This window comes from Phascolarctos cinereus, unplaced genomic scaffold (assembly GCF_003287225.1).
Source record: "Phascolarctos cinereus isolate Bilbo 61053 unplaced genomic scaffold, phaCin_HiC Scaffold_726;HRSCAF=1367, whole genome shotgun sequence".
In the NCBI taxonomy this organism is placed as follows: Eukaryota; Metazoa; Chordata; class Mammalia; order Diprotodontia; family Phascolarctidae; genus Phascolarctos; species Phascolarctos cinereus.
This window is the reverse complement of record NW_027556098.1, coordinates 152,950,827-152,976,867: the sequence shown is the minus strand read 5'-3', so window position 1 is coordinate 152,976,867 and position 26,041 is coordinate 152,950,827. Positions and strand designations below refer to the sequence as shown.

Genomic DNA, 26,041 nt, shown 5'->3' with positions numbered 1-26,041 from the left:
CTCATCTTCCTAAATTTAAATCTGGCCTCAGACAATTGCTAGCTATGTGACCTGGGCAAGTCACTTGACTCTGTGTGTCTCAGTTTCTCATCTGTAAAATGAGCTGGAGAAGGAAATGGCAAACCACTGCAGTATCTTTGCCAAGAAAGCCTCTAAATGATGTCAGGAAGAGTCAGACATAGCTGAAAAAACAACTGACTGAAATCTCTTAATTAAAAGATTTAATAACCTTTTCTCAGTCCTAATCCTTCTTGACCCCTCTGCAGCATGTGACACTGTTAATCACCTCTCCTCTCTGTGGATTTTTGTGACATTGCTCTCTTGATTCTCTTACCTGTCTAATTGCACCTTTAAAGTCTCTTTTCATTTGATTTTTGTCCATGTCAGATCCACTAGGTGTGGATAACTCCAGAGTCCTCTCCTGAACCATCTTCTCTTTTCCCTTTATGCCATCTCACATGGTGATCTCATGAGCTACTATATGTTCAATTATCATCTCTATGCAGATAACTCCCAGGGCCTTATATCCCACTTTAATATCTCTATCCTTATATCACCAAATTGGATATTTGGTCATATATTAGATATTTTGGAATAGATACCAGAGGTGAAGAACCTGGGGCCTCGAGGCCACATGTGGCCCTTGAGGTCCTTAAGTGCATGCAGCCCCTTGACTGAATCCAAACTTCACGGAACAAATCCCGTTAATAAAAAGATTTGTTCTGTAAAACTTAGATTCAGTCAAAAGGCTGCCCCCAAGGACTTAGAAGGCCACAGGTTCCCCACCCCTGGCTGATATACCAGAGGAATCTCAAGCTTATTTGCTCAAAACATCACTCATTATCTTTACCTTTCTCCCCAAACCCACCCCTCTTTTGAACTTGTCAATTACTGTCAAGAGCCCTGCTATCCTTCTTAAGCTCCGAATCATCCCTTAACTTTTCACTCTCACCCCACATAGCCAATCAGAGACCAAATCTTGTCATTTTTATCTCTACAATATCTCTCACATAAGTACCCTTCTTTCCAATTCCACAACCACAATACTCATTGTCTCTCCTAATGGTCAACCTGAGTCATCTCTCCCCACTTCAAGCCATCTTCTACACAGTTGCCAAAGTAATTTTCCTAAAGTAGAGAGCTGACCATATCACTGTCCTACTCAGTAAACTCCATTGTCTCCCTATTTCCTCCAGAATTAAAGGTACACTCTTTTCTTGGGCATTGAAAGCTCTTCACAACCTGGCCCTTTCATATCTTTCTATTCTGTTTGCTGTTCCTTGCACAGGACATTCCATTTCCCATTCGGTGCCTTTGGACTAAATGTTTTCTATTCCCAGGATATCCTTTCTCCTCTCCAATACTTAGAATCCCTACATCCTACAATACTCAACTCAAGTAAAGCCTTCCATAAGAGGCCTTTTCTCATCTCTCAGCTGTAGGTACCTTCCCTTCCAGGGTTATTTTCTATTTACTCTGTGTCTTATATATATCTCTATATGTATAGTCTTCCCTATTAGAATATAAGCTTCATGAAGACAGGGACTGTTTTTGCTTTTCCACCAGTGCTTTAGCATAGTACTTGGTACATAGTAAATACTTAATAAATACTTATTTATTGATTAAACTAGGATTCAATAACAGGTCCCTTGACTCCAAATCTAGTGGTCGTTCTACTTCCCAGGACTGTTTCTAATTCAGAAGCCATCCCCTTCAATAAATGCAAAGGAGTGATAAGACATTGCTAGGGAGCACTGGAGTAGAAGGAATAATTTCCTACTTTCCCCCCCCCCACACCCAATTGAAAGTACTCTCTTCAGTGAAGTAGACAATTGAGGTAAGAGATAAGAGTCTAAGCCTAGGCCTTTACAGCCTTACATATCATTAAGGGACTTCAAAAATAGAATATAATGTCTCTTTTACCAGAAAGTGGCTAGCACATGGCACTCTGAAGATGACAATGATGATGATGATGAGCCTCATGTTTACTAGAAGACCAATGAAAAGAAACAGAAATAAACATGTCAGTGAACAATTTGTTTGTTTTTTCAGGAAAGAAACAGCATTTTCAATGACGAATAGAAGCTGGCATAGACATATGTTAAAAAATGCTATTGACTCATCCTGTCTGTGGCAGTTGGGCTGTTAGTGATACCTCTTTGATTCACTCCATATTTGAGTACAGTTTGGATGCAGAAAACAATGCCATGGTGTCATTAGTTCAGAACAATAAACATAAGAATGTCAAGTTGAGAAGAGAAAGGAGCAGGTCCATAAATCATTGAAGGGCATTGCTAATGCTGAGATAATAAGTCATAAATATCTGTTCCTCTGAATCTCCTGTAGTAAATGGAAGAACAGAGTGAGTTTGCAGTGGAAAAGAAAGTGATTCTGAAAAAGCCATTGCCACCTACAAAGTTATAAACGAGCAGAGCAGCCTAAATCCAAAGTGAGACTAAAACAAAACTAACAAATGGCATCATATATTATGGGTGGGTTGTTTGTTTGCTATAATTAAGTTGGCAGTGATGGTTAACAGCCTTGAAAATTAAGCACAACAACAAAAAAAATCTTTTGAAAGGGGGTAATCAAAGGCTTCTGAGTAATGAAGTTAACACATCCAGATTACCAGGAAAAATAATGCCTTCGTGAGGCATCATTTCATCTCCTATGTGTTGTTTGTAGAAAGTGTGTGTGTGTGTGTGTGTGTGTGTGTGTGTGTGTGTGTGTGTGTGTGTGTGTGTGTGTAGGGTGTTATTCTTTAAAGGAACATTTCTTTTTTCCCCTTGGGCAGCATTGTAGCTTCTTAGCATTTGCTCTTTATTTCTTCTTCTGCAAGCTTACCAGAGATGGGACAAATGTTCAAGAGAATTAAAACTATGCTTTTTCAGAATCCATTGTCCACAATGTGTTTTCGCCTTCTGAAATATCCTTCTCATCATCCTCATTTTGTTCCTGTAGTTTCATGTTGCTAAATTAGAGTAATGTCCTTAGAAATATGCTTTTCATGGAAAGGGTAGAAAATACTTAGAACACAGAGCACAAGAACTCTCAGAAAAGAACTATCTCCCAAACCTTCGGCATCTCTTATGCCTGACAAACTGTACCTATCACTGTAGTAACCAGGCAAAAGTGTTCATAAGCCTCCTCTTCTCAAATTGTTCTGATTAGAATTCAGAGACAGTCAAAATTCTTTGCATGTTGTTTAAAAAATACTGAGCACCTGGGGGACAGATCGAAGATTTTTTTTTTTAGTTGCTTTCAAAGCTCAGGGAAAATGCATATAATTCATCCAAACATTATCCTTTGAGGACTTGTACCAATCCCCACATAGCATATTCTATGTGATTTAACTCCAACTATGGTGCAGTGTTAGTCATTGATTGGGTAGGGGAAGATTAGGTTCTCTTTCAAAATCACATGCACACAAGAGGCAGTTTGACGTACAAGTTGGACTTGTAAGGCAAATATGTAACACTGGGTAAAAAATAGTGGACCATTACAGCCTCTGTTTGCAAATTTCTGTCTGTACAAGAATGAGCAGAAGCAGGAGACTATTGGAAAAAGAAATGGATGTTCCTATAGAGGAAACAGTAAACATTCCTTGCCCTTTTAAAATTGTTGTGACAGCAAGGATTGAGATTCTTTAACCAAACGACTCCCCTCCATACCCAAAGTGACAAAAGCTATTAGTTTGTGTTTTTAAGTACATACTTATCATTGAGAAATGGTTTGGTGTAGTGGAGGGAAAGCTGACCTTGAAGTTAAGGAAGATCTGAGTTCAAGTCTTGATTCTATACATACTGCCTGTGTGATCATGGTAAAGTGACTTAATCTTTCGTGCTTTAAGTATTTTTTTTCCTTTTCTTTATTTCTTTTGTCCTTTCTCTCTTTCTTTTTCCTTTCTTCCTTTCTTTTTCTTTTTCATTTTTTGGAGGAAATCAGGGCTAAGTGACTTGACCAGGATCACACAGCTGGTAAGTGTCTGAGGCCATATTTGAACTCAGGTCCTCCTGACTCCAGGTCTGGTACTCTATCCATTTCACCACCTAGCTTCCCCTAAGTATTTGTTAAGACTACAAGTTGCAGAGAGGGTGTCATTGATAAAGGGAGTTTTCTTACTTCTGAGTTAACTATACCAGTGAAATCATGGATCCAATCCTTATCCCTATATTCATATAATTTTTATATAATAGAACTATAGTCATGGAACATTTAAGTTTATGTAATGGTCATATACTATAGACCCAGTAAAAGCTCTATGCAGAACTTTGTAAAGGTATACCCTACGCCCACACATAGCTACTAGAAATAGCCTAATATTTCATCTTTGAGTTGTCTATCCCATCACCTCTTTTTCAGGGACCTTCGGTTCTCTGGGGACTATTTAAGTGATAGCTTATGTAGAAATCTCCAGCTGATGTCATTTCTCTGCTTCCCATCTTTCTCCCGCCCTATTACCATTACTATCAACGTCTTATCTGGAAACAAAGCATCTTTACTAAAAACCTTTGAGTTGAAAGTCACATTGAAATGTCATCATATCCATTGCCCTGTTTCTACTCTGGAAAACACCTAAAGACAAATTGATTAGAACAATATTAATTTAGATGACATTTTTAAAAAAATAGAATAGGAAGTAGAAGAAATATCATAGAATAATATTCACATTGAAAAGGACCATGGAGCTCCCATAGCCAAACCCCCTCATTGTATAAATGGGGAACCTGAGAGCCAGAGAAATTGGGCTTTCCCAGGGTTGCACAGCTCAGGGTCAAAGGCAAGTTTACAACCCAGATATTATAAATTAAAGTGTTCTTTCTACTGTATCATGCTCTTTTCAAAAACAGCACAATATTCTTCTTATTAGGGGCCTTTTATTGGTAGCTTCATCAATTTCTGTTCACTTACTCAAAGATGCTCTGCTTACCTAATGAAGAAGGAATATTTCCCATTCTGTTTCCCAGACTCTAAAGTCTCTAGTAAGTCTGGAGTATAGCAGTGGTCAATAAAGGCAAGGAATAATATACCCAAAGAAAGAAATGAAGATTCACCTAAGTTCAATCAAATTGATTTCGACTCATAGGTTCTCCTTTTGACAATGGTCATGGACTGCTTTTCTAGAAATGGCATTTTCCATAAGAAAATAGATGATCAAAGATAGAGAATTTGACAGAGGCATTACTAAGCACATTCTCATTAAAACTGTAGTTTGGGATGGTTTCAGGAGTACATGTATATCATAGACTCATTATGTAGGATTTCTGAAAGTGTGTGTCTAAGGATATGATTTTCATGAAGGAAAGAGACAAGTATTAAGTGCCTACTATTTGCCAGGTGCTGTGCTAATAAGCACTTTACAAACATTTCATTTGATCCTTACAACAACCCTAGGAAGTAGGTGCAAATATCGCTTCCATTTTGTCATTGAAGAAACTAAGATAGAGGGAGTTAAGTGACTTGCCCTTGGCCTCACAGCTAGTAATTGAGCCTGAATTTGGACTCAGGTCTTCCAGACTCCAGGCCTGGTGCTCTATCTACTGTGCCACCTAGCTGCAGCCAAGGAATGACCACCTTTCCAACCCTTAAGCTATACAGCTTGGGATAAAACTTTGGAAGCAGAAAATGTAACAGACTCTCCAGATCCCAGGAATTCAGTGGGCTCACCTGTGTGGTGAAAAGGGTTCTCACGGAAGACAATGTTTACTGAAGCAAAAATGATCCTCTTGTAAAAACAAGACACCTTCAGGCTCTGAGTGAAGACCCAGAAAGTTAAAAATGCATGAGGCTTTCCAAAACATACTGGGAACCATCTATTGCAAAGCAGATTTAGGTTCCTTTTAGAAGCATTGCCATAGGATATATTCATATTTTCTTAATTTCATATTTTCTTAAGAGACTTTGACTTAAATGAGAAGCTGAAAGCAATTAGTTTAAAGGCTACTTACTGAACTCACTCCACCCCATCCCCCACCCATGTTTCTGGGGTTGCTGCAGGATTGACTCAGCCACAAAAATTAGCTCCATCTTTCCAATGTTTTCCTTTCCCTGTTTTCCCCCCAAGGTGCATCAGCTGTCTGAGAGACCAAGTCACTGTGGCTGTTGATATAAGGTCCAAGCCAAAAGCAAGGATTGTAGTGCTATAAAGTTTTGGGGATGTTTTAGCATTTGAGGGAACAGTGGAAAGAAAAAGTTGGTATATAATATGAAGGAATATACACATATATACATATGGATGGATGGATGTGTATATACATGTGTGTATAGATACATATATCTACACACATACACACATGTGTATATGTGTGTATGCGCATGTATGTGTGTGTATACATACATACATATATATGTGTGTGTATATATATATATATATATATGTATATATAGCCTCAGTCCCCTTCCCTCCCAACCCCCAGAAGTGTTCTTTCTATACCTGGTTCCCAGGGCAGTTCTTTTCTTTGACAGATGTTCTTCTGTAAATGACCTTTAAGAGAGGTCTTTAAACCTTTCCTGGAGTAACATGTAAGGCAGGAGAATAAAGGTCTGCTTGCAAGTGTGAACTTCATATGCAAGAATGATGAGAATTAGGCATTCAGTAGAAATGTGGATACTACCCAATGATCTAAATCAGGGACTAGGGGGAGATGCAAGCACCATGCTCTACTTTGTACTCAGTAGATAGGTATTGAGCAATACATCTACTGGGCAAACAATCATTTGATATTGTGCTCCAAGAGAAAATGTGATGACCGATCATGATCTTACCACTTTGGTGCCAAATTCCTCACCTTCTTAGATTCCCCAGCATGGTTCTGTGATATTTATCTGATGTTGATGATTCTAGATATTGGCTAAGTATTCACTGAGAGATCTACTACAGTACAAGGCTCAAACAGTAAAGAGACAGTAGGTGTCACCCTCAGTTACACTAAACTGGACAGATGTGGCGTGAATAGGGAGAAAGGGCAGGAAGATGGTTGAGAAAAAGAGCTAAGTTGTCAGGATGATTTTGGTTACATCCAACTCTGGAGGGCATAATATGTTTCATGAGACTGCCTGGAAACTTTGCAACATTGTAGGAAGCTAGGTTTGATCATTTTAAAGAGCAGCCAAGGGTATTATCTTTGGATACTATGGGACAATTTAAATTTGTGCTTATGTTTCTTTGCCAGAGACAAGGTTTGTGAACTTAGACTACCTGCAATTGCTTAGAGAATAAAGGTTTTTCCCAGAATATTTTATTCAATCATTAGCTATCTCCTAATCAAGTACCTAGTGAAAGATGGAGAAGTGAGTTAGTTTTGGTGAAAGTGACTGACCGAAACCAATGATACAGAAAAATTAACACATGCTTATTGTTTGCCAAACTGATCGACTTGTCTTTATCTCTGGGACCTTAGTTACCAAAAGCATGAAATTCTAAAAGAAAAGATACTGTTCAATTAGATTAAGTTTGTTTGGTTTTTTGGGGGGTTATTTTTGTTTGTTTTTCCCATCTACTCCAGAAAACAATCTGAGTCTGTGAAGGAACTGTGACTCAACCAAGTAGAACAAGTGAAAAAAAAAAGCAACCTCAGACTCGGAGAAAACATGTCTTCTTTCCCCCCTTCTATGTATAATCAATAATTCAGCTTTGAAAAGCAAACCTACCTTCTGTTTTCTGTAAAGTCAGTGCCCTCTATTCCATGCTTCCCCAACCCTGCTGAGCACAACACTCCCCCATTCCCTTCTCTCTTTTTTCTCCCTCTCATCAACACAAGTGCTCTTTCACATTCCTTCTTCTTCCACCCCATCTCCCTTTATTTCTGTTTCATAACTTCCCTTAATTCTCTCTTTATCAGTTCAGCACATTAGCTAGAATGTGGCCCTAATATATAACATCTTGTTTCAGGAAGGAGTTGATAGGGAAGCCTGGGACTTGATAACATGTTACCAAATCAATCCAGACTTCACTGAAAACAGTGTTGCCTTCAAGCCAAGGCCATAACACTATGGATGTGCAAGTGACTGTTTCTAAATATTAAGAAAAGAATTGGATGAAACTATCCAGTTGATAGATAGGAAAAATTTATTCATAAAGCAGAGAAAATATTGTAAAATCATTTTGTTCCAACTTTCTGATGTATTTTTCTTTTAATTTGATAAGCAGAATAAAAGAGGGATTTATCTAAAATCAGGAAAGGAACCATTCAGTTTCCCTTTTCTGCATCTCAGTTTATGTCATTCCAATACTTGATTGTATCTCCCCTCTCTGTAACATTACCACCTCAGAGGTCTCTGGAGATCTTCCTCAACAGGCAATATTAACCCACCCTCAGACCTCTCAGAAAGGTTTGATATGGTATATAGATGAATCAGCCAACCGATGCATTACTGGTACAGGGCAGGAGAGTCAAGAAAATACAACATTTTCCTATCTTGGTGGCACTATCTTTTCCTCTGTCATTATATTTATTCCTTTGCAAGACAGTGGGACGTTGGTCTTTAACAGAAAAAGAATCCCACGAGCCTTCAGGACAATTTGCATATGTGTGATTGAACATAGGACTATGCAATCACCTGAGGAACAAACTTTAATAGTTAACTCTTTAAAAAAAAACAAACAGGGGCAGCTAGGTGGTGCAGTGAATAGAGCACTGGCCCTGGATTCAGGAGGACTTGAGTTCAAATGCAGCCTCAGACACATAACACTTACTAGCTGTGTGACCCTGGGCAAGTCACTTAATCCCATTGCCTAACAAAAAAAAAAGATATCTTGGGGGGCAGCTAGGTGGTGCAGTGGATAGAGCACTGGCCTTGGAGTCAGGAGGACCTGAGTTCAAATCCGGCCTCAGACACTTGATGCTCACTGTGTAACCCTGGGCAAGTCACTTAACCCAATTGCCTAGTCCCTCCCCCCCCAAAAAAAACCAAACCAAAACAACAAAAAAAAAGATATTTACATTTTTACATGAACTTTATTTCTGAAAATAAATGCCCACTTGTATCATCTACCTACTCCTCTACTCAATAGGCCATCGAGTGAGAATGAAAGTGCTGTTAGACAAAACTAGCCAACACATTACCTGAGCATGACAATTCATGCAGTATTTCACACCTATTCCACACTCAACTCTTCAGAAAGAGAGAGGTACATTTTTCTCAACTATTCTTCTGGGCTGTCCTTGGTCATTAATAATTGCACAGCCCTCAGTTTCACTTTTTTTTGTTATTTCCATTAATATTGTTGTCATCTGGTTCTGTTTATTTCATTCTGCATCAATTTATGTCTTCAAGTGCTTCCCTAAATTCTTCATAGTTATCTTCTCTACAGTAATGTTCCATTATGTTTATATAGTACATTTTGTTTAGCCATTCCCCAAATAATGTGTATCTGTTTTGTTCCCACAAAAAGTATAAATATCTCTTTTTATAAAGTGACAATTCACAACAAATTCTACCCAAAATAGTAACTTTTATAGATCTTACCAGTACAAAGCCACTTAGTACCCAGAGGACTTTGGGAAAGTCATTTAGCCTTTTTGGATCCTACTTTTTACATATGCAAAATGAGGGAATTAAATGAAATGTTATCTCAAGATCCTTCTAATTCTAAATTTGCTGATCCTGGGTTTCACAGACCCATAGACTGAACTTTAAGGACTATCTAGTCTAACCCCTTTGTTTAACAGATGAGGGAACCCATCTAGAAAGGTCAAATAACTCATCAAGGCACCACAGCAGTTTAGCAGCAGAATTGGGATAGAACTGGAATCTCCTACTTCTCATTCCAAGGCTTTTTCTATCAGACCACACAGTACTTGCAGATTACCCAAATAAGTGTCCCAGATAATGGATTAGATGTGTGGCAATACTTACAGTTTCTCTATAACCTTTAATATTTTGCAAAATGCTTTCTATTCCTCACAGCAATTCCATGATAGGACATTGCTGTTTGTAGATGATGTCACTAGGGCACTGAGTGGTTAAGTGATTTGCCCAAGAATATGCAGCTGAAAGGTAGTAGAATCCAGGTGTTTTGACCCAGTAGTTCGATTTTCTTTCCACTTCACTCTGTTCTAGAAGCAGTTTTGCCTATAAGAAAAGTTTTCTGCTCTTGAGAAAAAAAATGGACCAGTAATCCGTATAGTTTAAATGCCCTTAAGTAGTTGTTTTTAAGTGTTTAGGGTTATGCATTAAAGAGTAGAATCATCTAAACATATTATCCTAGATTTAGAGCTGAAATAGATTACAGGTTATTTAGTGCAACCCTCTAATTTTTTTCAGATAAGGAAACTGAAGCATTGAGATTGACTCCATTAAATTTTGATAACTATTAATGTAGCTGGGGATTGTCTTTGGGAGCTGTTAAAAAGGTGTCTAATGTTGGTAGGAAGGTGGTACCTTCCACTTAAGAAGGCTGGATGGCATTTGAGTTTTCTCTCTCCAGACACCTTGGATTGAGAGAGACAAGTGACTCTCAGTTAATCCAAAGAGATGGACCTACCAGAGTTCATTTTAGCTTTTTGTGCTGGGCATTTCTTTTTATTTGATAGTCTTTTCCTTTCTGTCACAGACATATCTTGTAACATTTCTACACATGATAAAGGGTTTTCATTCATCTTAGAAGCAAAGTTTGCTTGGTAAATGATTCTTACTTGCATCTGACCAATGTCACCTCTCTCCATGTCTTAATAGATGATGTTAGGAACAGAAAAATTCAACATCTGGTAGTGAGTCTCAGAACTAAGTTAGACCAATTCTCAGGCCTTTACTCAAAGTCTAGTTTGGTAAAGCCAACTAGTTCTTGTGATCTCCTTGAATAACCTTTGAAAACTATCAGGTGAAAGTAAAGTAGGAAGGATATACCCAACCCACTGCCTGCACCACAAGTGACCATTAAATAGGCAGAAAGAGCCCTTGATTTGGAATACAAGGACCAAGGTTGACTTTGTTATTACTTGTATAACTGGCCAAGTTGTGCAATCTCTTTGGGCCTCTAGGCCTTTTGGGAGCATGGGCTGTGACATGCCCAAGGTCATGGAGTTAGTAAAGGTCAGAATCATCTCTTCTGACCTCAGATTGTCATCTTTCCACTATATCACAGCTGCTTCTTTTTGAATGAAAGTAGTGATTCTCTACTCCCCCCTTACCTTGTTTTTGTCTTTATCTAATTCTTTACATACATATTGTCTCTCCCTTTAGAATGTTAGACCTTTGAGGGCAGGGACAGTTTCGCTTTTCTGTTTATATTCCTCAGTAACTGGCAAAATTATTTTGTTGATTGATTGCCTGGAGATCTAATTTGATAACTTTTAGTTGTCATACCTATTGTGTTTATAATTGTTTAAAAGTTAGTTTGCCCCTGGCACTCATCAGATACTTACCAAATATAAATGGATGATGACAGGTTTTGAATATTTGTTTTCAGACTGGAAATCTGACAAATAATAGCCTAGTTTCTTTCTGTAGTTTTTGTCCTGAGAATGAAGGAACTTTAGGAAAATGGTAGATAGCTCTCTCAGGTGACCCCTTCAGTGGCCTGAGAAAGTTGATGTTATTTTCACAGGAGGCTCATTCGGTCCCAAGAGCATGCATATCCAACTCCTTGGCAGAATCTGGTTCACTAAGGACAGCAGTTAAAAGTACACAGAGGCATGCATATATACACACAACATACATTTACGTTGAATTCTGCACCACACAAGACTGTAAATAAACTGCAATATTTGTAACACAGCACACTAGTCTTAAATGTTTTACAGTACAAAAAAATTTACATCATGATCTCCATAGCCCTTAATTCAATTGGTTACATTATCTGGTTTGAGGTAAGTGAAATTTCCCTTGAAGATGTTGTTGAGAAGAAACAAGGTGACGTCTTTTCAGGAAATCACATTGGACCAAACACTCAAAATGACTTGGTCAAATTGCCCAGTAGGTCTATGGGGGTTGGGGGGAGGGGCAATGTGGAAAGACTTGTACGTTTCAGGTTTGCTGTTTAGTCAATACATGTCATGGAAGTGCCTTTTGGTTTTGTGTTCCAGGAATTCTGTATCGCAAGTCCTGTGCATCGTCTGCTGCCTGTCTCATTGCCTCAGCTGGATACCAATCCTTCTGCTCCCCAGGGAAATTGAACTCAGTCTGTATCAGCTGCTGTAAATCCTCACTCTGCAATGGGCCCCGGCCCAAGAAAAGGGGCAGCTCAGCTGCAATGCCAAGGCCAGGGCTGCCCACCACCATTCTTCTCTTGAAACTGGCCTTCTTCTCAGTGCACTGCTGAGATAGAAGGAGGCTCCCCTCCCCACCCCCCCCCTTGTTTGTTTGGCCCTTTGTCTTCCTTCAACCCTCTTGGTTATCTTCTGAAAATGTTTATATAGCAGGACCTTGTTGTTCTTTTTTTCTCTTTGCTCCCTAACGAAAGAGCTCAGTGTTAGAGAGAGAGAGAGAGAGAGAGAGAGAGAGAGAGAGAGAGAGAGAGAGAGAGAGAGAGAGAGAGAATCCCAGAAAGAAACATTTTTGCAACCTATGACTGAATTTTCAATGTGCACTTAAAAGTGGGTGGGAGATAAGAGATGAGGAATTGGAAATTGTATGTTCCCTTTGTGTTACCAGAAACCAGGTCTACTTTTTCAAAATCAGCACTTAATGACATTAAGGTGGATAACTTTACTTTAAGTCTCCCAACTTTTTTTCCATAGCGTTTTTGTTTTGTTTTGTTCTGAGGGGTTGTGGGGGTGGGAGAGGGTCACTCAATAATGACTGCCTTATTTGGAATTCATGCTTCATTTTCCCTCAGGTTGTTCTCTGCCCCTAGATGGGGCTCTGGAGCAACCTCCACTGGTTTGCTTTCTGAGTTGGGCTCTAGTGATTCAAGACTCAATTGCTGAGGCCTAGAGTCAGGCTCGGCCTCACTCTGAAAAGTTTTTAAGAAAGCCTTGTTAGTTCTCCTTGCAGAAGCATTTCGCAATGATGAAATGAAGATCATTGGGCGGGAAGAGCGGCCACTACTGGTTGTGGAATTCAAATGGGCCCGAAGCAGTTTCTCTTTGTTGGCATGCTCAAGATTCAGGCGACAGCAGAGAACTTGCTTGAACACCTTGCGGAACTGCCGAGATGAGATGGTGTATAGGAGCGGGTTGATGACGGAACTGAGGTAAAAGAAGGTATTGGCAAAGGGAAGGAGAATCATATATGCCCTGAAATAGGAGCGAGTCCAGTCCTGCTTTGGTTTTGCTGCAGCCATCAGCCTTCGAATCTGGTTTGGCATCCAGCATACTGCTAGAGTCACAACAATCAGTCCTGAGTGTGTAAAGGGGAAGAAAGAAAGAGAGAAAGAGAGAGAAACAGCATGTGAAAAAAATCATAAAATATTTAGTTTCTCAGTTCTGCACTTACCAGCTAGGAAATGGTACCAATTTTTCAATGTTTTGTTTGGCATATTTTTCTGCCACTAGCCCTCCCCCCAAAAAAAAAATTAACACTATTTCAAGGCTACTGTAGTTGGCTATATTAAAAAAAAACATTAAATGTATAGATGGGGCTTATTTATACCTGTTGATGTCTATTCATTTTAAAATGGTTTCATTGATATTTGTATCCTTGGAAAACATTTTATGTGGTCTATGAATTTGTTTGTTCTTGTTTTCCTTTTTCTTCCTTTTGAAAATATAGCCATATTAGATTTGGCAATGTCTGTAAAAGACTAGACTTTGTATTTTACAAGATGTAGAGTTGGCATTATTTTTGGCAATCTTCCTCTTAGAGAGAATATTTTTAAGTCGAATGGAAGTGTATATAAGAATATATACCCTTTTGATGGGAATGGACATATACTCAATTATGTTGGATTCTTATTAAATTCAAGTAGAATCAGATTTTTGAATGGCTTATGTCACTAAGAACTCCAAATGCCATTTAGTGCTCAATACTCGCCATCCTCATGGTTGGCATTTTATGGCACATTTTGTGTTTTCACAGCACTTTCCCATTCATTATCTCCCTCTCCCTAGAAGAGGATTTGTTTTAATGGCTAACCCTAAAATCTGTATAACTTGGCTTGAGTCCTTCATAGGTCTTTAACCATGATTCCTCCCTCTCTGTTCTATTATCTAGAAAAATAATGGACTCCCCAGGAGGAGAGAGTATTCATGCAACTATTTATAAATTATGATTATAAAGCACCCTCTGGTATAATCAAAAGCTGTATTTACATCTATACATTCACATATACTCTCAGGGCCCTTACATATATGACCATTGTTAGTTATGCTACTCTGATGGAGCTTGAGATGCGATTTATAATATACTTAACAACAAACGTCTTGACTGCTTGTCAAGTATTGAAGGGGAAAGCTGAAGGCCACTTATCTGCATTAAGGTCCTTTCTGCCTCTGAGGAGACATTTAGCCATAAGGAGAAGAATCCACATTGTTATAGTACTTCAAGGTTTTCCAAATGCTTTCCTCACATTATCACATAGCTAGTTCAGGAGCAAAGACCTGAACCTAGAACTCCTAACTCTCCTCTGTACCATGCTGCCCCCTCATGAAATGATAATGGAGTCCTAGAGGCAGCTCCCATTTGAAGAGAAGCATTTCATAGAAGTGTTTCATTTGATTTTTCAAAAAACTTCTTTCTGCTGTTTTGCTTCTTTGCATTTGGATAACACAACAAAAGGCAAGATTTCTTATTGCTTTCAGACGTACCAATCCACTAACAAGCCATAGGGAAACAATTGCTGCCCATGGTCTCTTCCTGTTTGAGATCAAAAATGAATATTTTCTACAATGAAAACTGCTCCAGGAAAAGTGAACATATTTATGAAAGCCAGAAATGGCAGTCCCACTTGGGTTTATCTTGGCCTCTCTCTGCTCGGTGTGCCTTGGGTGGGTTCTCAATGGTGATTCTGAAATAGCACTCCTCACCCAACAGCCAGTCTTTAGAGAATAAGTGAATTCAGTCAGGAAAAAAACGTGAGTCAATGATGACTTTATTTCATAGGTTGCCTGATCATTTTGTGACCATTTTAATTTTTAACAGTTTCTGATGTCAAGATTCATTTCCATTGAGGTGGTACCAGTGGATGGAGCATCAGGCTTGGACTTAGGAAGATCTGAGTTCAAATCTAGCCTCAGACACTTACTAGATATGTGACCCTGGGCAAGTCACTTAACTTCTTTTTACCATTAGTTTTGTCACCTGTAAAATGGGGATGATAATAGCACCTACCTCTCAGGACTGCTGTGAGAATTAAATAAGATAATAATTGTCAAGTGTTAGGCAGAGTGGCTGACACACAGTAAGTGCTATGTAAGTGTTAGCTATTATTATAATTTCTTCTCTACATGAGAAGTGCCCCCCAAAATACTCAATAATCCTAAATATAAAACCAGGAAACTTAATTAAACCATAATGATATGATTTAAAGAAAGAGAATAATGCATAGGCTGAATTATCTAATTACAGATAATGGACTAAAAAAATCACTTTTTTCTGACTGGGGAGAAAGGGTGTATTGCTTACTTAGGAAATAGAAGGCATATAACCACTTTGAGAAGCACTGGAATTTCATGTATTCTGTTTATCTTCCAGTTTCTATAAAGTTGCTGTTTCTAGCTCAGCATCACTACCTGAAAGATTCAGCTTATTAATTGTGAAGAAGACAGGAGGTTTGTCTTCTTGAAATAGAAGGTACATTCCTTGAAAAAGTAGGTTATTTTCCTCCAGCCTTGAATTTCAGGGCCCGTGCACAACCATCTTCATCTAACGACTGATTTCCCGGAATATAAAAAATTGAATACATGGTTTTAGTGTGTTTCACTACATTGTGGGTAGTTGTACAATCCAGGAAATGGAAATCCAAGGGGGAAAAAATGAGAGCAGCTATGAGTTACACACAACACAACATTTTAAAGCTAAGGAAAAAGAGCTGAAATTAGTAGAGGAAAACATAGTTGTGGGGTATTTTCAGAGAATGAAGGTTATTTTATTTCAGTATTAACTACTACTTTTTGTTTTCTTGGGCTTTTTTACAAGCCCCTTTTTTGAATGGGCATGGCATTGTCCTTGATTGGTGATCACTCTACCATCAAAGACCAGTTTTTAGGATGGGCTTCTAGCATTTGGGTTTCCTCCCTTTGGACTACTTCCAAGCTCAAACCTCCACCACCATCATCACACCCTTAACCTTGGCCATACACACAAACATAATACATTAGTTATACATCAAAGGACATTATCAAAAAAGACCTTGGGGTCAGTCACCTAACCTCTTGTACTCTCTGTCTCTTCCTCTCTAAAAGGAAGAGATTGGATGACCTCTAACATCCTTTCTAGCTCTCAATCCTATGATCCTCTGAGCAGGAAGACCTAAAAGAAGCTCCTTCCATAGTCTAAAGATTTCCACCTCCCATTCTTGTAGACCATGACTTTACTCCTTAGGATTTGGCATTAAGAGAATAAGTTTATCCTATATTTTCATATGGAGATATATTATGTGACTCCAGATCTGAGGACAAAACACATAAGCACAAGATTTGGGTTGTGTTATTTTGTATTCTTGTGAATCCCTAGCTATGTCAAAAGAACCAGTTGGCAAAGATGTAAATTAGTAACTTCACTTGTATTTTCAAAAGTGATTTTTCTTCAAGGAAAGCTAAGTATCAAGTATACAAGTGTAGTCCATGAAAAACATGAGACATGTGCCCTTGGGCCATGTGATGAAGGTTAGTGTTTCAGGGAGAAACTTAGCCCCCTTTATGAAGAATTTGTCATTTTTATAAAGACAAGTAATTGCTCAGTTTTGTGCACTGAAACAATAGGCATTATTTTCTCTGCCAAGCATTTTTATGAATGAGTATCATGGTCACAGCCCAATTCTTAGCTACTGTGCAGCTAGCTCCCAGGCAAAGCTGTATAGTCTTGTTCATGCTTTAATATAGCATATTAAAGATTTTGGTAAATTTGTGTTGAAATGCAATCAATTTGGACTGTATATTACCTTTGGAAAATCTATAAAGTGTTGGTCTGTGTTACGTAATGTGTAAAATACACTAAACTTTAGGGTGAACCTGAATGAAGATCAGAGAGCCAAACTAACTTATGGAAAACAGGTAAACTATTTGAACATAATCATCGATAAATATGTATTGTATTCCAAACAACCTTGTACTCTGAGTTCAGAAATACCTTTGCCTCTTAGCTGTTTTTCTGCATTAACTACTTTCATTTTTTCATCCTTTATCAGCACACTAAAATGATAAGGGCTATTAGAGGATAAGACAGATTTCCTCTCAATGGAATAATGTTTAAAAAACAGAAGTAATGCAGATGTCCAACAACCTACTTCAATGAAGCTTGAAATTTCGACAACGTTAGAATCCATCTGCTTGGTTTAATCTTCAAAGGTGCATTAAGCGATGCAATCTGACACTTGGTGGCATTGATATATATCTCACTCTGTACTTGGGTTTTTTCCTCCCATCTTTTAAGTGAGGATAAGTGTTTGTAGTTTCCTTTAATTCAACTGAGAATCAAAGGATGTTAGGGTGGTTAGTGAGCCTTAGAGGGTCTAATCTTATTCCTGAATTTACAGATGAGGAAAATGAGGCCCATGGAGATGACGTGATATAAGTCACAGACTTAGTTGGTGGCAGAATCAGTCACAGACCTCACCTCTTTTGACTCTCATAAATCCATTGCTAATTCCATTATACAATGCTGTCCCTATATCTTTGGTTCTAATCTCAGATTGACATCAAGCTACAGGAATATCCCCCTTCTTAACCTCTTTTGGAAACAGAGACAATAATTTCCAACTTTCCCCTCCTTAAAGTATTAATGTAGCCTTGGGAAAACATTTTGCATTGAAGTAGTGAATTACTGATATCCTCCCAATACTTTTTAAATGATCAGTTGCCCTTAGTTGGTACCTTACTGAGAAAGACCTGCTGGGATGAATCAAGTTATATTGAGAGTCCTGTGTGTATATAAGGGCTTGGACCACTTCAATTGCAACATGCTGTATAAACCCAAAGTACATAATTGTTTTTCAGAAGACTTGCAGAACCAGAGTCATATTTAGGTCATTGGCTTCTTGTAAACAGTAACGAAAGATCTGAAGAATATTAGTCTAAGGAGGTAGCTCCCAATCAAATGTTACTCTGATAACCTGAAAAGATTTGGCAGTCGCATGATTTCTTTCTAAGAAAATCCACTTTGTATGACTCAAAAAGGCTCCAAGGTATTGTTTTTTTTTAAACCTTGCTGTTCCAACCATAAAGGGTTAGGTTTGTGAAAATTCAAAGAGAATTATTGTAACAGGTAGGGAAAATGGGGACAAGGAGGTAAGAGATATTATTTATTCTAATGCTAACTCCAAGAAAAAAAAAGATTTTTTTTAACTCTTCTTCCTGCCCTAGGCACAAAATATTTCAATTCCTTCTCAACCCTAATCACCTATCCTGGGAGTTAGCCTTAAAAAAAAAAGATTTATAAAGATTAGTAGAAATCAGAAGGCATTTTGATTACAGGTGCTTTTAAGCAAAAGTTGGCACGGTTAGGATTGTGAGGAGTTGGGGAAAGAAAGCATCACACTTTTAAGGTTAATTTCTCCAGATTATCCTACCAGTTCTTGATAAAGAATCAATGAACCAAGCCTGGTGTGGAACCCAACACAATCACCATTGGACTAATTGAGTAATTGGTGGATGTGAGTATTAACATACACAACTTTGGTTTGATGTTTTTTTTCCTAGAAATTAAATTAACTTGCATGTGGAAGAGTGAGTAATGGAACACTTACTTATCAACTGACACTTAAAAGATCAGTTGTCAGGGGAAACCAAGCATATATTTAAGAGTCAGGAGTCAAAAAGAGAAAAATGCATTTAATAAAAGTGTTGGCTCTTTCCCAATTTCTCTTTTTGTTTTGATCTCACTGACCTTCAATTGAGGGATTGTAAATTGTCACAAGGTGAACCAGGAAGTAATCTCTATCAACATCAACCTTAGTGGAATTTCTAACTACCAAGCTTTAAGAAGTCCACATTGACATAGTTTATTAGAAAATACTTTGCATTTTTTCTTTCAGTGTATTACAAACCAACTTTTGTCTTTTTGTAGACAAAGTCAACATTAGCTAAGTTCCCCAAAGTCCTCCAGGCCTTACCATCAGTACTCTGGGTCATCTAGGCCGTGCTGTCTGACCTGCTGATGCACTCTAAAAAACTCTGAACGTTGTCTTCCACCCTATAGCTGAACCCTTAACATTTTCAGGCTTTTCTAGTCTACCCTGCAGCTGAATACTCTTAAATATTGTCTCCTCTAATTAAAATATTAGTTCCTTGAGAGCAGGGAATGTATTGCTTTTCCTATTTGTATCCTTGCTTAGCACAGTGCTTGACACATAGGAAATGATTAATAAATGCTTTTAGATTCATTCACTCTCTCTCCTTGCCCCTCTCTTCTCCTGTATCCTTTTCTTTTTTATCACTAGGTGTCCTCTCTTCAGTCTTTTCTCTTTTCCTTTTTTAAAAAAATTCTCTCTCTTTTCTTCTGCTAATCTTCCTTCTTTTCCCTCACCCTGTTTCCCCTCTATTCCATTTTCTCTTAGAATTTTGCCAAAATAACCATGAACCAAGCAGTGTACAATAAGGCCTATATTGCCAACCCACCCACTGTTTGCTTGGATGGGCTTAAGAAGATAATTGGATCAGCTGCAGGCAAGTTTCTTAATAGCTAACAGGTGGCCAGCTATCTTAACTGGTAGGACAATTGCCAATTTTGCCAAAGAAACCCTCAAGGGAGTTTTGGAAACAAAACACTCTGGATGCTGAAGATACAGGTGTAAGGTACAGGTGTAGTCTACACAATGAAGTTTGGGTCTCATCGGGGAGCCATCTCCCATTGGCCCCTGCTTCTCTTTCCTGGTCTTCAGAAATGATAAATGGGGCAGTGATATTGGGGGGGGGGTGGAGTGGAGAAAAGACATGATAATCATCCTCTCTTCTGATCTGTTAGTTCAGTCATAACTATTTAAGCAAACCTGTACCTCTTTTCCTATTAAAAGTCAAAAAAAGAGGGGCAGAAGAGAGCTATTTCAGGGTTTGCTTTCATTTCAATTTTGAAATTCACCAGACAGAGCTCAGACCCATAGCTTTAAAAACAAATGTTAATCACATGGATGGTTTCTTTTACCCATGGAGATAGACTGTATGATGATCTGTCTTGGCCACAGCTATTTGATCTAGCTCAGTTAGGGGTTCCATTACCAATATGGTGCTATCTACCATATTGAGGCCAGAGGTTGAGGGGAAGTCAGAGTCCATACAGTAAATATTAGTTCCACCTTATTCTACTTCCTCTCTACCTGCAAGCTTCCATGCAAGCGGAAAGACTATATAATTGGTTAAGATAACATTTATAAAATAAATAACCCTCATTGGGAGCTTTAGGATACCCCTCTGTACTAGAAGTAGGTGCCATTGGGGGCAATTGCTATCTAGTGCCCTGTCATCTCTTTAATCATGCATGGTAAATGATCAATTGGAATCTGTTAAATAAATATTTTTCTATGTGGATCTCTTGTACATAGCTTTGTGACTTTCTATGCAAACAATTTATTGTAAAGCACTGTATATGCTGTCCTGAAATTAAAGTTCTCAAGTGTGGTAGAGTTATAAAGGACTTCAACTTTTTCTCAGTCTGATAGGAAATGTTTCTTCAACTGTGACATGTCAAAAATCCCAATTGGGGTAGGGGAGGAGGTGTAATGGTGTCATGCAACAGTGTTGCCAGAGGGTGTTAATTGATAAACATGACAGCTAGGCACTAATTTCTATCATCCCAACATTTTATCTCACACTTACAGACCCCAATTAATAATTGCAATATGCATTTATAGTTTCTAATGGAATTGTATTGCATCAATTTCCATGTTAAGCTGCAAAGAATAAGAACTATGTTATTGTCATTATTATTGTTGTTGTTATTGGAATCATCAACACCAAGCTTTCATTTTACAGAAGAGGAAATGGAAACCCAGAAAGAAATAGTGTGACAAAAAGCCTATAGCCAGTTAACAGCAGGAAACACCCCACTCTTTGACCTTTTGCAGAGGAGCAAATTTGTGATTTATTCCCAAACTTTGCCAAGTGGGAGCTCCCCTGAAAACTCTGCCTCTTTTCCCTTTCCATTTCTTTAACAATCTGAGGCATAGGAAAGCTCTGTAGACTGAGTACCAGATACCTCCAAGTCCAAAGAAGCTCAGAAGGCTGTTTTAGAAGGACCTTCCAGACTAATGAAGGACTCCTGGAGAGAGGGAGTAGGGAGAACATAAGTTGGTGATGAAGGGGGTTGACTACACTCCGTGCTCTGTAGTTCCAGCCAAGAGAAAGATCTAAGATTTGCAAAGAAGCTCAGAGTTGGAAGAGCCATTAGAGATCTTATAGATTAACTTCATTTCATAAATACAAAATCCAGGCCCAGCAAACTTAGATGATGATGTAGAGTGGCACATGATTGTTCAAGTGAGAGCCCATACTTGGACCCAGTTTTGTTTGTCAGTCCAGCATCATCAGGTTAGTTCTGTAAGGGATTTTGGATGTCATCTAATCCAACTCCTTTATTTTTCAGGTGAGGAGACAGGTTCAGATATTAAGTGACTTGCCCAAGGTAATACAGGTATTAAGCAGAGGACTGGAAATCAAACCCAGGTCATTTGCCTCCAGACCGATATAATCTCCACATTACATATATCACACTTCTAGTGTTTGTGGCTTGAAGGCTAGACTAGGCCTGGTGTACCTAACAATGGTTGTGTGTATCTATAGTATGGAATGAGCAGCTAGGTGATGCAGTGGATAGAGTGCCATGCCTGGAGTCAGAAAGCCAGGAATTGAAATTTGACCTTAGACATTTATTAGGTGTGTATGTGACCCTGGGCAAGTCACTTAACCCATTTGTCACAGCTTCCACATCTGTAAAATGAGCTGGAGAAAGAAATGGCAAACCATTCCAGTGTCTTTGCCAAGAAAACCCCAAATGGGGTCACAAAGGGTCAGAGATGTTTGAAAAACCACAACAATCACGTGGAACACAATCACACTAAATATGAAACACAAAACAGTATTTCTTTAAGATTCAAGGCTGCACCAGTAATTGAAGCTTTTATGTATAGGTATTTTGAGGGAAAGGGGCAGAGAAGAGAATTAGAGGAACCAGGTATAAGGAGCGATGTTTTAAATGGTCATATGATCTAAATAAGTCATGCTGCATTGTTCCTATTAGAAAGAATCCTTCACAGCCAATACACTATTTTCTTTCTTACAAATACAATTCTTTCTTTTAAAAAAAACCAATAAATACTAAGTTGTGACTGTGTGCCCCTTACATTAAGAATACAAAAAAAAAAAGTAAAAATAGTCTCTGCCTTCAAGGAGCATATATTTCCAAATGGGGGAGACAATATGTATTACTTATAAGACACACATAAAATAGATACAAGTAACCTTAAAGGGGAAGAGAGTAGCATAGCAGTTGGAGACATGGAAAAGACTTCTTGCAGAAGCTGAACCTTAAGCTAAGTTTTTTTTTTGAAGGAAGTCAGAAATTATAAGAAGTGGAAGTAAGGTGGAAAAGCATCCTACACAGGAGGGACGGCCAGTGCAAAGTCAAAAGTGTAGAATGTTATGTATGAACAGAAAGAAGCCCAGGATGACTGGACTACAGAGTCCATGGAAGGGAGTGCAGGTGCAGGTTATATAAGGAGTCTGAAAAGATAAAAAGGGGCAAACTCACCAAGAGTTTTCAGTGCCCAGAACAGAAGTTTACTTTTGATCCTGGAGGCAATAAAAAGCCAACGGAGTACACTGAGCAGGAGGGTGACATAGTTAGCCCCAGGCCCTAGTGAAAATATCTTTGGCAGCTATGTGGAGGGTAGATTGGAGTGGAAAGAAACTTTAGTCCAGGAGACCAAATGACAGCAGTATAGCCGTTCAAAGTAGGGGTGGGATTAGGGTGAAAAATAATGAAATGCTTAGAGAACATCTAGTCCAAAATGTCCAATAGGCATTTGGTGATGCAGGATTGACTGGAGCTCAGGAGAAAGACTAGGGCTAGATAAATAGATCTCTTCCATGGTCAAATAAAAGAATAAGAAAAGAGGGGAGGGCTTGAGGTATACCTATAGTTGGAAGATCCATCAAAGAAGGCTGAGGAATGGTCTCACTGAGAAGTAGAAGAAAGCAGTGTTACAAAAACCTAGAATGTAAAGAGTGTCAAATGCTGCCAAAAAAAAAAGTTGAGAAGAATGAAGATGGAGAAAAGATAAAAAAAAATTTTGCTTGCTATGTTTCAAAGTCCACATATTATATAGTTCATGTGATTTATTTATGCACATACATCCTTGTTCCTACTAGAAGCTACTTTTATGCACAGTACAAATTAGGTTATTTTGTTCCCTAGTCTACAACTAATTAGAAGCAGTAACAACTCCAATTTACATAGCCTTTTAGAGCTTTTGAGTTAATTTTTACTGATATCTTTTGTTTTTACATCACTTACATTTCCTGATATACCCCTTCTCCCTCCAATTCAAATTTAAGAATTATTAACTGCCTATGACATAGAGGCCCTGGAGAAAATACAAAGTTAAATCAGACATGGTCCCTGCAATCATTACACAGTCTAGTAGGGAGAATGCTTTTTAAATGTAAGTAAATATAATATAACATAGATCATGATAAACATTTAAGTGAAATGCAAAGAAATTTCTGTGTAAGGAAAAATAACAGTTCTGACTGAAAGGATTAAGGAAGACTGTGGAGAATGTGGTATTTAAACAAGCTTTTGAAGTATGGGCAGAATTTCAACTGACATAGATTTGGGAAGGGAAGAATTCTAAATAGAATAATGTGAGCAAATGTATAAGACATATGAAGCATTGGATATGTACAAGGGGCATTTAATTTTGGTTCAAAAACAAAATATGTTGAAGGGAATAGTATGAGATAAGGCTGGAATGGTAGGGTGGCACCAGGTTGCAAAGAGCCTTAAATGCCAGAATAAGAGTTTCATTTTTATTCCATCCATGATAGAAAACTAATGAAGGTTTCTGAGTAGAAGTATGACATGATCTGACTTATGCATAGAAAAGATTAATTTGGTATCTGTGTGAAGGATGAGTTGAAAGAAAGACCCATTAGGAGGCTATAGTAATATTCAAAGTGGTTAGTGCAAAGGTGGTGGCAGTGAGAATAGAATGGAATGGAATTATGCACAAGATTATGAAGGTTGAATCAACAGGACTTGGTGATTGAATTGAAATGAAAAGTGAAAGAGAAGCTTCAAAGGCAATAGTATTTTTTTTAAAGAGCTATAAAGTGAATGGGCAAAGAAATAGTACATTCAGAGGAAGGAGCAAATTTGGTTGGGGTCAGGGAGTAAGAGGCTTGATTTTGAACTGATTGAGTCTGAGGTTGCTGGTAGGACATCCAAACAGGTAGATGATAACTGAAGTTTCAGGCCCAGTAAAGAGATCAGGCCTGAGTTATTTGGGAGTTATTTGAGGAATTATTTTAAGCCATGGAAGTAAATTCTATTGCTGAGACTGTACTGAGAGAACAGAATAGAAAGAGGAGAGAGTGAGGAAAAAGAATAGAAAAGTGCCAAGGACAGAACCTTGGAGATCATATACCACAATGGATCAGGCAGAGAATGAGGAACCAGCAGAAAAGTTAGAGAAGAACCACCAGAGGAGATCACATCCAGAAAACGGAAGTCATCAGTAGTGTCAATGCTGCAGAGAAGTCAGGGAGGATAAGGACTGAAGGAAGATCACTGGATTTGACAATTAGGAAATCACTGATGATCTAAGAGAAAACCATTTTGAGAAAATCATAGACCAAGAGCTAGGAAAAACCTCAAAGGCCATCTAGTCTATTTCAAGTCCCTTCACTTTACAGAGGAGGAAACTGAGCCCCAGGAGTTTACATGACTTACCAAAGGTCTCGAAGATCCTATGTTTAAGATGTGGGTCTAGAACCCTGGAGAAAGGTCAGGATTGGAAATATGAATATGAGAGTCATCTGAATATGAACTTAAGCTATAAGAGTGAATGATCTTGCCATGACAGAGTCTATAAAGAGAATAAAAGGCCGGCAAAGCTAGAACATTAAAAGAAAAATTTGTGAAAGGGGGAGAGTAAGTTTACCAGAGAGCTATGAGAAGAAGAAAAAAGGAGATGTTATAGGAGTCAAAAGAGCAGAAAGTATCCAGAAAAAGACAGTAGCTGACTGTTTCAGATGCTACAAAAAGGCTAATAAATATACTAAATAGAAACTACCAAGGCTGCTGAAAGGGGGGGGGTGCTTTAGAAGAAAAGTTTCAGAATAGTTGTGGGAAAACTAGGTTTTGAGGAGGTGAGCAGTGAGTGGGAAAGTAGAAGCATCGGTTAGATTTTTTTTTCAATAAAATTAGCAGTAAAAGGGAGGAGAGAGAGTAGAGGTGGTAATTCAAAAAGTCAAGGAAATGTTTTTCAGGAATAAGGATCCCTGAGCACATTGCTACCCCAAATGAGAACACTGATACTGCTTTCTACTTGAGGGATCAGTTTAGTTCCATTCTGCCTCCTTAGTGTGACAAAGGGAAAGGGAAAGGGGCGAAGGGAAGAGATATTATTAATCCCTATTCTCAGTTTTTAAATCTGGGGTCCATGAACATATTTTTCAAATATTGTCCAAAATGTTATAATTATTTCAATATATTGGTTTCCTTTGTAATCCTATGGATTTTTTCTTTTACGCATTTAAAAACATGATTCAGAGAAAAGGTTTATACACTTCACCAAACTGCCAAAGGAGTCCGTGATACATTTTTTTAAAAAAATGTTAAGAATCCCTGATCTAGAGGCAAACACATAATCCAGAAGCAGTGAAAAGGGAAAGCGGACGCTCAGGGTTATTCGTATGGCTACAATATCTCCTACCTTTGTCTCCTAGTTGTATTTTTCCTCTTCCTATTTACATAGCTAGGTGTGAAAAACAAGCATAAACACACAGGC

General features: G+C 38.3%; 2 protein-coding genes across 2 annotated transcripts in view; one reads left to right on the top strand and one right to left on the bottom strand.

The window, feature by feature from the left end:
- LYPD1 (LY6/PLAUR domain containing 1) overlaps positions 1-20,678 on the top strand; it is a 36,276-nt gene extending 15,598 nt beyond the window's left edge. The window contains exon 3 of the mRNA XM_021009477.2: positions 12,027-20,678. Within this exon, the coding sequence (XP_020865136.1) occupies positions 12,027-12,262 (236 nt within the window). The 3' untranslated portion in view covers positions 12,263-20,678. The remainder of the gene's footprint in view (positions 1-12,026) is intronic.
- GPR39 (G protein-coupled receptor 39) overlaps positions 12,758-26,041 on the bottom strand; it is a 258,592-nt gene continuing 245,308 nt past the window's right edge. The window contains exon 2 of the mRNA XM_021009476.2: positions 12,758-13,281. Coding sequence (XP_020865135.1) covers positions 12,758-13,281 — 524 coding nt within the window. The remainder of the gene's footprint in view (positions 13,282-26,041) is intronic.